This window comes from Coffea eugenioides, chromosome 6 (assembly GCF_003713205.1).
Source record: "Coffea eugenioides isolate CCC68of chromosome 6, Ceug_1.0, whole genome shotgun sequence".
Lineage (NCBI taxonomy): Eukaryota > Viridiplantae > Streptophyta > Magnoliopsida > Gentianales > Rubiaceae > Coffea > Coffea eugenioides.
This window is the reverse complement of record NC_040040.1, coordinates 11,525,340-11,539,649: the sequence shown is the minus strand read 5'-3', so window position 1 is coordinate 11,539,649 and position 14,310 is coordinate 11,525,340. Positions and strand designations below refer to the sequence as shown.

The following is a 14,310-nucleotide window of genomic DNA, read 5'->3' as shown; positions in this document are numbered from 1 at the left end:
TGTGCCAAAAGCACTAGTATATACAAATTCAATCCCCTCTCACCGGTGACCCTTGAGGTCCCAAGTTCGAGTCTCCGCTCTGCTGGATTCCTCCGCGCACTTATTGTGTTCGGGTCGGGTTGGGGCGCCGGGCTCGGGTCGTAGGGGATTAGTCGGGCCCCGTAAGGATTGACCCGAACACCCCTGTATCGAAAATAAAAAAAAAATATATATATATATATATAAATTCAATCCCATCCAAGTCACTAGAGAGTATGGTGTAAAAGAATATCCTACGTCATTCATTTTAATCCATTCGCTTTTACAACTCGTTATCATTCTTTTCCTGCTCAATTGCTACCCCTAAACGCATAACAACGTTGTTGGTTAAACTTCAATTAGCATAAAAGATGTGGATATATGAAATTTATTAATGAGCTCCACTTGATCAGGAATTCCACCAAAAACTTCCTGGAAGCACTTACCGAATTTCTATTTGGAACAAAGAACATGGACCTGTTTGATGGTTTGAAGGTAACTTGTGTGGATGAATAGTTTCGGAAAGTAGTTCAGTCGAAACGGTCAAAGAGCCATTCATAAAGCCTGTGTAAATACGAGAAATACACCAATTATGGTGATATCTTCGGCCTTCACCACAGGATCTCTTGGCAATTCACACCTCATGGAGTGAATTTTTACATATATTCCACAGGCTACTTGTGTGCACTGTGCAGGCATGATATCATCATGTTCATTGGTTTAACTTTACCTCACAACCAAATGGTTAAGCAAGTCGATGAACAATTTTATGCCTTCAATTATGGATTTTTCTTTTTTAATTCGACGATGTCTGTACACCAATCTACACAAGGGAAGACCCAATTAAACCGAAGAGAATTAGGAGGAGTTAAAAAATATCTCCGAAGGACAAAAAAACTCATTTCTAGATTAGGGGATGTACTACTACACACTCTGTAAATTTAATTATACGTGCGAAAGTTAAATTACACCTAGTGTTTTGCCGGATGAACGATCTAGCTTTGGATGATTTTTCGAATTGTCTTGTGAATTTGGGACCTCCCCCAAGTTTTAGTAATTTTTTCTCAAACATAATTATATAAATTACAAACTCAAATTTTATATAGAAATTAATTAATTTACACGACCGACTTAAATTAGAATACAACTCAAATTGCAAGACGGTAGATCCATTGTCACACCGTACACTCGCGCAATCCATGTACAATATGATTGTGTAGATGACACGGTACCAGGTGCTGATGAAATCCTAGACGCGCCAACGGCATGGGTTATCACATAAGTCGACGCCATTTTGCCGAGACAAGGCATGGATATATAAATATATATAACACATGACGTTTGCAGCTATTTATGCTATATCTTTATCAACTTTTTTTCAAAAAAAAATTTCAAAGGACCATGTAATAAAAAAAAATTAGTTTGAGAGTCAAACTAAAAATGTTATACTAACGTCTATAGCAGCCAAATTAATAAGTGTTAAAATATCGACTTCAATTATTATTTCTCAAAGTGTAATTATATTAGCAAATCATGAAAAAAGTGAACTCGTCTTCTCTACCCTAAATGAATGGATCAAAGATTATTAGACTTTCAAACGAAAATTGAGCACAAAACACTGACCAAAAAGAAGACCAAAAAAAAAAAAAACACAAAATACATAGACATGCGTGGTGGATAAGGCAACGAAGGAAATGATATCACATTTTTGACCAATAACTGATCCCAGCCTGTTTCCTCCTCCGAGGAAGCTAGGAGTGAGTCGTGTTTCCTGATTAGGAGTTTAGGACCACCGGCGGGAATTGGTCCAGACAAGCACTAGTACTAATCAGTAAACTGTGAACCATTTATTGTGTTTGACCAAAAAAAAGTGAACCATTTATTGAAAAAAAGGAAAAAGAGAGAGGTAGGCTATCGCTATAAGCCTGGCGGAATAGCACTAGTAGGCGACTGCGACGCAGGATTGAGGGAAGAGGCAACCCACATCAGCTTTGAACACCGACCAACCATCTCTCCATTTGGATGCTGGACCCCAACCCCTATCACATCTTTCACCAGAATTCAGCTTCCACGATCAAACATTAGTCCACGTGGCGGCCATCCAAATTCAGCCACGTGTCCTCCATTCATAGAATTTTTTTTTTTTCCATACAGAGAAATATCTCTCTTTTTTTTTCGGTCTAGCTGCAAAGTGTTGACGACGGCGTTTTTAGGGTTTTGAAAAAGTTAGGAGTGTCGAGAACCGTGCTGATGCCAAAGACGTGATTTTCAAGGTTGACCCTCACCCTCAGGGTTGTTTATCTTGTTAGTAGTTTGTTGGTTTTGTCTAAGGGTCTTGACATTCATTCTTCCCGCCTTATTTAATTTTGCTGTACACGTATGACTTATTGTCCTGTGTTTAAATGGTAATTTCTGGAATTTAATCGACTTATATACGTCTGGCTTTTGTTTTGGATGGTTACTTTCGTTTTCGCCTATGATGTTAATTCTCTTTTTCAGATACATGTTAAGTTGGTACAAGTGCAAATGTACCTTGTCTTTTATTACTAGTCTTTCAAACACACACATGTACACATACATATATATATATATATATGTGTGTGTGTGAAGTAAACCTATAGACACAAATGCTACTGTTCGAAGGTTGTATTCAAAATTAATGTATATTTATTTCAAACACACAACGGTTCAAAGTAAATGCGTTTGACTGTTCAAAGTAAATGGGTTTGGATATAAGATTATTTGAAATAATTACTGTATTAGTTTTTATGATGTGATGTATGTAAAATACAAAAAAAAAAGATTGAAAATATAAGAAAATTTATTAGAAAATGCGTTTATGATGTGAGCGACTGATTATTTGTAAATAATGTCTATCCAAACATATTAATGAACATGACACTAAACCAACTTTCATATATGTATGGGATAATTTTATAAAATATTACTTAGCTTCCATCGAATTCAAAAAAAAAAAAAAATCACCTTCCCTTATGTTTTTCTCTTTCAAAATATAAGATCAAAATATCATTTTAAATTTGCTCTTTTTATTGTATTCCTTAATTGTCATAGCAAACTAAATCCATTAACGTTTGAGGAATTACAAATGTGGTCCTTTAATAGAAATTACGAGTTGGTAATGGGATTGAAAAGATAGTTTACATTATTTCAAATATGGAAAATCCTACTCTAAATAACTCATACGATGTATACAAATTAAATGATGGATTGCCTCCTTCCCATATTGACCGTTACATGTCTTGTATAATAGACCAGATTAAATGATGGCTTGCCTACTTCATCCTTTTAAATTCCTATGTTGACTATTACATGTAGTGATTTTACAATTGCTTTTTGTAGATAAATCTTTAAATATTATTTTACTTGTATTATAAATACGGATTTCAACTCACCTTTTCATATTTTCAATTATCTTTTTTATCTCATATATATCATATTATAAAAAAAATGTTACAGTAATTATTTAAAAAATTATTTTAAATGATATCCTATCCAAATACACCTTTTCATATTATTGATATGGAAACAATTTTGAAAAATTCAAAAATTTTGAATAATTTGCAAAACTCATAAGAATTGCTTGAAAACAATTATTTTACACAATGGAAAATGTTATTCTAATATAAGTTTAAGCATTTTGTCTTTATCTACTATTTTTTCGAGCCATTAATCTAGACAACAAAATGCAAAAAATCATTTGTCCCATCAGACTTGCATTGTCACATCTTTTCTCTTTGTATTCAATTCTCTAATGATATATATAAGTATAAATTTGTACTTAAAAAAAAAATAGAACAACAGAAGGGCCGAGCAAGAAGAATATGAGGCGAAATTTCCCGCGAGAAAAAGAAAAGAAAAGGACCTTTTATTGGGACTTTTGACCTTAATCGTATTCAAACCTCAATTTTCAAAGAAGCCGAAACAAATACACAGATTTGGTTTCCACAGCTTCTGAGAATAGTGGATTCTTCCTTGGCAACAGCAAAAAACCGCAGGATCAGAATCCTTTTCAACCCTAGATACCAGCGCTACCAACCCCATCAAGAAGCACCCAACGGCCAAGATCACTCTTTCCCCAAATCCGCATCCCCGTCTACTGCACGGGCGCCCATACCATAGAACTCTGTGGCTCTGTCCAATTATGATTAAAAAAAAGGAAAAAGATAATCTTGTTTAATTATCCAAATTGCAAATATTTTATTGAATTTTGTTGTTAAGACATTATAATATATACTATTTGTCTGTGAATGATGGATGGATAAAGATAAGGCTGCTCCATCTCTGTCTCTCTCACACTCTCTCTCCCCCCTCTGATTATTCCGTTTCTCATCATTTCTCTCTCTCTCTCTCAAGTCGCAGTTCCCTATATAATCCTCTCCTCTCTTTCTTAAGACCCTCCTTGTCCTACGTTTCTATCTCCATCTACGTATGCGTAGAGAATTCTGTGTCTATAGCATACTCCTGTAAGTTTTGGAACTTCTTCGTTCGTTTTGTTCTTCTAGTTAGAGATACCGGCGATGTCAATCGTGGTGGAGAGGGGCAATAGTAATACGACTGGTACTACGACTGCGACTGCGGCCTCTACCGCGGCTGCTGCCAATCATATTAATGGTAATAGTTACGGGCTTGATCATCATCTGATCGGACGGTCTGGACTTGGTGGACAGAGAGTGACGTGTTTCTCGATGTATGCTAATGGAAATAAGCCGCCGGCACCGGAGTTAGGGGCAGCCGGCGCCGGAGTTGGAGCGGGGAGGAAGGAGGTGGAGGAAGAGGATGAGGGTCGGAGTGGGGAGTCATCGTCGTCGACTTCTTCGATTGGGAGGAATAGTGATGAGGAGTCATCGGCTGGACGGTCGTCGGAAGCCGGCGACGGTGAGGAGGTGCAGAGTGAGTATAAAGGCGGAGCTTTGGATAGTCTCGAGGCGTTAGAGGAGGTCTTGCCTATCAAGTATGTAGCTGTCTTCTGTTAATCCACTGTAGATTTAGGGTTTGTGCGAATTTTATGTCTAGTTTTTTTGTGGAATATTTGGAATTTGCGTACTGACTTTTAGCAGTCAGTATGAGGTGGAATGCATATGGTTTGAACATGATTGAGTTGTGATCATTTGGGCAGACAGTTTGAAAATTGGAATTACATCTTTATTTTGCTGTTAGATCCTGAGATGTGGTTCTTTTTTTAATATATTTTTCTTTTTACCTCTTTCATCTCTACTTTGACATTTTTTTTAACTTTATTTATTAACTGAGAGAGCAGTTACATTTTTTGGACATTGACACTGAATTAACACAAGGAAGTCTTTTTTTTTAATTTTTTTTTCATTTTCAGCTTCCATACTGTTGAATGCTTCTCTTGTAGCAACATTTATGTGAGAAATCTCACAATTACTGCAAGGCATTTAAATTCTTAGACACTTGTGCTGCTTTTTTTTTTAGTGAATTTTTTTTTTTGGGTTGTCTAAAGCTTTGCTGATACTGGCAATTTGACTTGTTTCAGGAGGAGCATATCACAATTTTATTGTGGTAAATCCAAGTCTTTTACCAGCCTATCAGATGCTGCAAATTGTTCGTCCATGAAAGATATTGTAAAGCCAGAAAATTCTTACACCAGGAAACGCAAAAACTTGCTTGCCTGTAATAATTTCTGGGATAAGAATCGCAATGGCATTAGAAGAAATAACAGCGGTGGGATATCAAAGAGAGCAGCAGGCTCTAGAAGTTCATTGGCTCTTGCAGCATCCATGGGCTGTACCGAGAGCAGCAATAACAGCGATAGCTCCAACTCAAATTCACCATCTCGTGGCATTTGTCTTCCTCCTTTGCCACCACAAGCAAGAAGATCACTGTACAATGACTCATTGTCACCTCCGGGACAGAAGTTTTCTCCTTGGAGGTCCTTCTCTTTATCTGATCTGCAAGGTGCAACTGCAACCCCAAGCATCTCTGGGATAATGGTCAATAATAGACACGTATAGGACAGTTGAGTCAATGATCTTATGTGTTTTTCATTGTCACCCTATGAATCTAATTTGGATATATGTTCATGGAGGTGGAAATCTTTGTAAGCGCTTTGTACTTATCATCATAGATGTACCGACTTCTGGCCAGCTTCAAAATGTAACTGATATGCTATTGTCATAGCAGTCGCTCCTTTGACAAGCATTTAGTTTGTTATATATATGAAGTCTTATTCCCATAATATGTCAGGCTCCAGTGCTCTTTTTTTTTCTTCCTTGACCAAGATATATGTTGATGAAGAACCGATTGCAATACTTTTCACGCATGAATATTGAAAATTGAAGCTTTACCTTTTTGTTCTCCTTATACCTGGTTCAGCGATAGTTGCTTTTCATTTTGCCACTTAAGTTTCTGTCGCTGAACCACGTTCTTCCCTATTTGCAGGGAGGGAACTTGGGGGCTGCTAAAGGGGAGGATTTCAGGTGTATTTGGTTTTCTGCATTTTGGTCCACCATTCACGGTTGAGCTGCACATGTTTTGATGTATGCGTATGATTACAAATACTTTCCTCCTCACCGTTGTGCTTTGGATATTGGCTCAAGACTTGCTATGAGATGGTTTTGAACTCTAATTTGACCATCAAATTTTTGTTGAATTCCAGATCTGTCTCAAACTCCGTTCTAGTAAAACCAGTCAAAAGGGAAAGAAGAAGTTACAATGGCTGGAAGAAACTGTTTCTATGATGGTATGCAGATGATCTTCCTGTTATGAAGTAGTTGAGAAATGATCATGGGTTTCCAGCTTAGGATTGTGATAGAAGGTATGAATTCCAGATGATCTTTTTTGTGAAAGAAAATTTGACCATCTAATTTTTGTTGAATTCCAGATCTGTCTTAAACTCCGCTCTAGTAAAACCAGTCAAAAAGGAAAAAAGAAGTTACAATGGCTGGAAGAAACTGTTTCTATGATGGTATGCAGATGATCTTCCTGTTATGAAGTAGTTGAGAAATGATCATGGGTTTCCAGCTTAGGATTGTGATAGAAGGTATGAATTCCAGATGATCTTTTTTGTGAAAGAAAATTTGACCATCTAATTTTTGTTGAATTCCAGATCTGTCTTAAACTCCGCTCTAGTAAAACCAGTCAAAAAGGAAAAAAGAAGTTACAATGGCTGGAAGAAACTGTTTCTATGATGGTATGCAGATGATCTTCCTGTTATGAAGTAGTTGAGAAATGATCATGGGTTTCCAGCTTAGGATTGTGATAGAAGGTATGAAACTAACTTCTGCTAGGCAAGAGACTTGTTGAAACAAAGTGTCTTTTCTTAACTGCCTAATGATGGATGATTTGAGCACCTCATGGATTTTATAATAGTTTAGGTAACATGCCTATCATGCAACTCATGCTATCACTCAAATTGTAGCTAAGTGTATTGGAGAAGCATTACCAGGAAAACTGAAGTTCTTAAAGTTGTTGGAATGCATATGCTGAATTAGGCATGTTAAGTTATGCTGAGCTTTTCCTAAGCACTATCTGAATGAGAAGGCTTTGAAGTTACTAGGCAGAACAAGTTTTCTAATGCATATTACCATAATCATTCAACATTTACTCGTGATATTCCTTTTGATAGAGATTTAAAGATAATCATTTGACCAATTAGCTACATCCACATTCATTTATCAGTAGAGTATAGTATGACAACAGCATAAGTGTTGTTCCCAACCTTGGAGGACTAGGTGAACCAGTATAGCACCAGGATTTACCAGATTTTATAACATCTATACCTAATGAGCCAAAATTGAGTACATTATATGAATGAGAAATTGAAGAGAGAGGCTCCAGCTTTCTGTACTAATAAACTGAAAAAAGAAAGAGGCCTTTGTGCTTGTGATCTCATCAGAAGAAACTAGTGCTGCAGCTCATGCTATAGCCATACAGCACAGGTCCTCATGTTATAGATACACAGAGTAATATGTGTTGCAATTCCCTTTGTTAAGAAGTAGGATTTTAAATGACAAAACTTACTAATAGAAGGCTGTGACCTCATTTACGAGGTTTCTAACACTAGGGGTGCTTTTGAATAGCAGACAGTTTTATAACCATTATTTTACCCCATTTACGAGGTTTCCAAAAACTGGGGTTGGTTTAGAATTGGACCGTTTGAAACAGCTTCTCACGGTTTTTTTATTTATAGCTTTTATGATCTGATTAAACGACAAATTTCAACTTTTGTATTTAGGATTTTAAAGAAAACAAGCACCTGTATTCATAAAGCCGTATAACGACATACTTGCACTTATATAGGTAGTCAAATGTATTCATCAAATCTTCCGTATAATGACATTCTTGCGCTTGATAGGTAGTCGACAGGGTATTATTGATGGAAAAACAGTATAAAAAACTTTTGGACTTTGGTTCATGACAAAAAGCGGTTTTTTTTCCACTTGTGCATTTTTTTGACTTCAAAGAAAAACAAGAACCCGTATTCATATAACTGGCTGTATAGCGACATAATTGCCCTTTACCGATAATCAATAGGGTTTCTTTGATGGGAAAGTGGTATAAAGAGTTGTTGGGCTTATTTGAGATTCCTGATGAAAAAGTGGTTTCATTCAACTTGTATATTTTTACGAGTTAAAGGAAAAACAAGAACCTGTATTCATATAATTAACCGCATATCATCTTATTTGCACTTTATAGGAAAACCATAGAGTTCCATTGACGAAAAGCAGTAAACAGAATAGTTGGTCTTATTTAGGATACCTGATGAAAGGGTGGTTTTTTTTATTCCAAATAGATTGGAAAAATTATGAAGAAGGCAACTTCATGCTGAAATGCCATGTAGAATCTTAGGTCAAACCGAAAAAAGAAACATAATAAGAGGACCAGATATTGCTATATGCAAATTTTATTTTTGGCCTTCGACAACATTTACTTGATGTTGTCTCATAGAAAGCTTCCTTGCCTGTGTTTCTCACTATGGCTTGGCTATTGGAAACTGAGATCATTGTGTTGCACAAGCACGTTACTGTAGAAATGGGGTATCATACAGAAAACCATGTCACCTTATTGTGACTGGTTCATGTTGGCAGATGAATGATCTACTAAGTTTGAATGGTCTGAGATTTGATACTAATTATGTCATCTGAGGTCCCTGTTATGATACAACGCAAGGCTATCTTGGATGAACAATGCAATAGTGTATCAAATTAGCTGAGCAGTACTGAGGATATTAACATAAAACGGTTTCTCGTCATTATTCAAAATCCTAATCTCGTACCATGTTACTATTGTGGATGCATGACCGATTATTGGCCACTAGATGATAATAAGCTGTCTTTCTCCTGGTCTACAAGTAGTGGGATGGGGACATTGAACAAATTGACGAGTAAAAAGCGTTACAAAAAACTTTTGACCTATTAGAATTTCCTCAGAATGGTAATCTCTAGAAGATTGGCTATACGGTAACTTGTTGAGTTCTTTTATCCCTTCGCCTTTCTTCATGTTTGACGTGTGTCACATAGCCAGAAAATGAATTGACTGAAACAGAAAATTTTCGCATGTGTCCAATTTTCAAGGCTCAAGATTTCTTCAAACATTAAATACAACCTACTAGCGAGGATATCTCTTGGAAATTAATACCAGTATCTTATCTTCAGTTTGTTGTTTGTGGAGTACATTGACAAGAGAAACTAAAAGACTTCTTCGCACCTGTTTTAGAGTCTTGAGCTGCCTATAAATCATGTGAGTTGGAGTTGAGTTGAAAAGCAATTTTCTGAGAAGTTCCCTTCAGGTTTCTTTTCCCTTCTTTTGTACTAGTCAGATTTATTTATCCGGTTATTTCATTGTTTAATATTTTGCTTGATCTGGGTGTATATCAGCTAGTTGTTAGGAGAAATTGGTGGAGAAGACCAGCATGGAAATTCACTCTCCATGGTTTCCATGAGGATCCTGTCTTCCATATACCTTTCTGGTTCAAGGACCAGGCACCAAACTCATATGTTTGTCACTTTAGCGGAGATTAAGTGATGTACAGTTTTGATCCAGTTCACCCCACTCTTGTTGTGCCTGCGTCTCTGTGTCTGTGTGTGCTGTACCCACAAAAAAAAAAAAAAAAACCAATTTAGTAAAGTTGCCAGTCCATTAAAATGCTAAACTGCTGAATCTATGATTTTTGTGGTGTATATGGTGGAAAATTTTTTGCCTTGTCTTTTTAAGGTTTTGTAATTCGATGTTGATGATTGTATATGTGAATGTTGGTGTGAACAGGTTTTGGGCCATGGATCCTGAACTTTTGCCGGTTACACCCAACGAGTACGGTACTTTCCATGCAATGGATAGAGCGCTTTATTCTCTCCTTGCTGTCGATCTCTGGCGTGATCCTTATGAATCTGTGCAAATTATGGCCCTGTGGCTTTGGATGGAGCGGCTAGGTTTCAAGAATCTTGTATTAACAATCTTATCTATGCCCCCCATGTTGATAAATAAATATGCTGACGAGGCTTTGACATGTGTCAAATGTGTTAATGACCCTCAGTTTGTGCTTTCAGCTGAAGTCAATGAAATTCCTGCAACTTCTAGACTCGTGAAGAAGAGGATCACTCTCCAATATTTTCATGAGAATAGGCCCATTGTGGTGAAAGAACTTCGGAATGTTGTAACTGAAACTTGTGCCATGGCTTTACAGGATGTCATAGAGGATGTCGTCAAGAAGCATAATGCATACGAGTCTTTGGTTAACAGCTTTTCTAACTTGGGTTTTGTAGGTGAAGCATGTGGAGACTACAGTAATGCTAATGGGGCATCACAAGAGGAAAGGACCATGTTTGTTACATTTTCGAAGGGCTATCCTGTTGCAGAATCAGAAGTCACGGAGTTCTTCACTAAGCTGTTCGGGAATTGCATAGAGGCCTTCCACATGCAACCAGTGAGGTCTGATGAGCAACCATTGTATGCTCGAGTAGTGTTCTCTACGCCTAAAGTCATTGACTTGATTCTCGGTGGTGTTACCAAGGCCAAATTCACCATAAATGGGAAGCATCTCTGGATGCGCAAATTTGTGCCTAAACGCAAGAGCTCCTTTCCTCGGTCGCGTTGGCCATAGAATCTGTGGTCCTTGTCGAATCCCCTTGTCCAACAGCTGTGGTCCTTTTGTGTCGGAAGTCTTATAGTTGTGTCGTAAGGGGTGTCTCAATAAAGTCTCAGTTTAAATTTGTAAGTTGTTGTCAATCAAGTCCAGGGAGGGACGCTTGTACACAGTTGTACTGCTGTTAAAAGCTTTCCTTGCGTGCTGCAATACAAGTCTTATGAATATTGCCATTTTTTACTGCAGATTATGTATTTACATTGGGACTAGATTGATGAAATCAAGAACATTCAGTAGAACTAGTTTAATTTATGCCGTTGATCATTGATGGATTCCAGAAGGGCCACAACAGTTCTGCAGAGCATAGTTGTTTGGAATTAAAATTGTTTCTCTGAGTCGTTTCTGGTTGGAGAGACGAATGAAAAGAATCATTAGTCATTTTGGGCTAATTTCACGCGCAAGTTTTTGTGTCATACTGTATGTTTTAATCATCCTTGAGAAGAAGCCCCTATATAAAACTTCTTCAACAACATGTTCATAAAAGCATGTCTATCCATGTCTATTCAAGCCGAAGCATTCAAGTCGGCTACAATTTCTGGTATGATTTGGCTGCAATTAAATTATGGGTGGTCACTCGTCAACACAATTAAATTTTACCTAATCTATAGTGTATATACACATAATAATCATTTTTACACTCAATTGAGTTTATATACTTTCTTTATTTAGTCCTACCTACTCTCCCTTGCACTATTTATTTACTATTTTTAATTAATCTTACATTTTTTAAAATATGACGCCTAAAATATATTTTAAAATATTCAATAGACACCCGTTAGATAGGCTCATTAATTATTTAAGATTTTGGAGTGCAATGTGACATTGATTCCCTCTTGGTCTTGCATATTTTTCCATTTCTACCATCATCATTCTAGTAAAAGAAAAGGAAAAAAATCTACTAATATTAATACATACTCATTTACTTCCAAATTGAATGCATGGATGCAATCTTAAACCGTATCCGTTCTCTTCAATTGGAAAATCTATCAATGTTTAGTGCTTCTCATTCTTCTTTCTTCTACATTTCAATTTTTATCAACGAGGCAACATGTTTGCAACTCTAAGTTAACGATCAAACCAAACTACTCAATTTGGGAATTGAGTACTGGGTTATGAAAATAGAATAATCTTCTAAAAGATAGGCAAATCTACATCTTAGTATATTGACTTACCTTTTATGTAATTCTTCATAAATGAAGCATATAATACAACGGTCAAGGTACAATGCTTTGGTAGATTTGGGTGCATTTGATAAAATTAAAATCTGAAAACTAAATTCTAAAATCTGAAATGTGAATTCATTAAATTAATGAATTATTAAGTACTAAATTTCATACATTTGAGTATATATCACATTAAGTGATAAGTGAATAGCTTATCACTTATTTTTGGGAGCAAGTTTTATCTAGAAAATCCAGTGCCACTCAATTAATTTAGATATTTAATTTTTAATTATCAAAAGTATCTGAATATCTTAAAATTTGAATCCATTAAATTTAAATATTGAATTAAGTGATCAAACAGGGCCTTATCTATATTGTGTCTGATTAGTTGGTTAAAGATCAAGTGACATCACACACCTTATTGTCTCTTCAACACGTATTTTTCATATTTTAAAAGAATTTACTACACTAATAAAAAATGAAAAAGAAAACGGTAATAGATAATGCTTTCCCACTGCAAACCGCTGGGACTTTTATATGCAAACGAACAAGAATTTGCATGTATATCCTACGACGGTGAAGTGGAAAAAAAAAAACCGAATAAGTAAATGGACGCTCAACTGCTTTTGCGCTCAATTGAGTTCTGTGGTTACCACGGTGTCGTTTTCTACCAACACGAGCTGGCATATCTGTTAACCGACTCCGATCCCGAATTTCTACATGTATTACTTGCATTTTTCAAGGTACAGCCAATAAGTAGTTTGGAATTTGGATTAAAGATTATTTGGAATTCTTTTCCTATTTTTCGGTGTAATATCTTCAGGACAAATAAAACTTGTAAATTGTGCAAAAGAAAAAGACATTTTGGTCACTTTAATAAATGAAAAAAATTAATAGATGTACCGTCGAAGCAAGCATTTGTAGATAGACTGATGGCTCTCTCTTTCTCTCAAGCATATTAATTGAAGAGTACAAAAGATAAACCAACCGATATAAAGAACCAACACATATCTTATCCTGGTTATATGCCGCCCGAATTTAAAGTTAAAAATTATCCATCATTGTTTGCAAAAAACAAAAATTTTGACAGCTGAACTCAACGTTCTTATATATTAACATTCAAAGCTATAAATACTAAGTATAATCTCATGGGTTATTATCACTTTACCCTCTTAAACTATATCACTACTATCAGTTTACCTCCTAACGTTATTTTTTAGACATTTTACCCCCATAAGTAATTCAACTCAATATGTTAAGAAATTTTGGACAAAAATACCCTTTTATTTTATAGCATTACTACATTGTTATTATCACTTTATTCGTTTGGATTTTAGTGATACAATCACTTTAGTTCATAACATTATTTTCTAGACATTTTACCTCATCATTAATCTAACTAATATGGTCAAAAATTTTTAAATATATTTACCCTTTTTTATATATAATTAAAAATAAAAAAGTTGGAATGGTTATTCTTCCTTTTTTTTTTCACTTTAAGAGATCGAAAAACATAAAAATAAAAGGATTTTCTCAAATTTCTTTTTTTTCACACTTATTAATACTAGGAAAAGAAAAGGAGATAAGAAAGAAGGAGACAAAAAATTAGATTTTGTAAAAAAAGAAAATAAAGAAAAGTCTAACATCATCGTATTACTTTAAGGCTATCGGGATTAGAATTGGAATTTGGTCGTAAACAAAAAAGTGAAATAATTTTAAAATAATAAAAGTATTTAATTCTTTTTTATTTGTAATTTTTAAAAAAAGAATTGAGCTCTTTTTCTCCCCTTCCCCCTCTCCATCTTTCTATTTTTTTTCAATATTAATAAGATTGCCAAGAAGAAAGAAATTAATATTTTGACTTTTTTTCTTGATACTAAAAAGGAGAAAAGTCACTCTAAATTTTTTATTATTTTTATTATGCGAAGAGTAGGGTATTTTCTTCTAAAGTTTTTTAACTTGTTAAGTTGGTTTAATGGTAGGATAAATTGTCTAAAAAATAAC

General features: G+C 35.4%; 2 protein-coding genes across 3 annotated transcripts; both read left to right on the top strand.

Annotated features, from left to right (window-relative positions):
• Window positions 1-4,315: 4,315 nt before the first annotated feature.
• On the top strand, window positions 4,316-6,742 carry LOC113775873 (suppressor protein SRP40-like). Of its 2 annotated transcripts, XM_027320917.1 has the most exons (4): window positions 4,316-4,990; window positions 5,537-5,958; window positions 6,442-6,539; window positions 6,659-6,742. In XM_027320917.1, the coding sequence occupies exons 1-3, from the start codon at window positions 4,557-4,559 to the stop codon at window positions 6,462-6,464; spliced, it is 879 nt and encodes a 292-aa protein (XP_027176718.1). In that variant the 5' UTR covers window positions 4,316-4,556; the 3' UTR covers window positions 6,465-6,539; window positions 6,659-6,742. The 2 variants fall into 2 exon arrangements, with proteins under 2 accessions (XP_027176718.1, XP_027176717.1); XM_027320916.1 differs by lacking the exons at window positions 6,442-6,539; window positions 6,659-6,742 and having other exon boundaries at window positions 5,537-6,240.
• Window positions 6,743-7,180: 438 nt separating this feature from the next.
• On the top strand, window positions 7,181-11,413 carry LOC113775875. The gene is made up of 2 exons (XM_027320918.1): window positions 7,181-7,267; window positions 10,267-11,413. The coding sequence occupies exon 2, from the start codon at window positions 10,277-10,279 to the stop codon at window positions 11,099-11,101; it is 825 nt and encodes a 274-aa protein (XP_027176719.1). The 5' UTR covers window positions 7,181-7,267; window positions 10,267-10,276; the 3' UTR covers window positions 11,102-11,413.
• The last annotated feature ends 2,897 nt before the right edge of the window (window positions 11,414-14,310 follow it).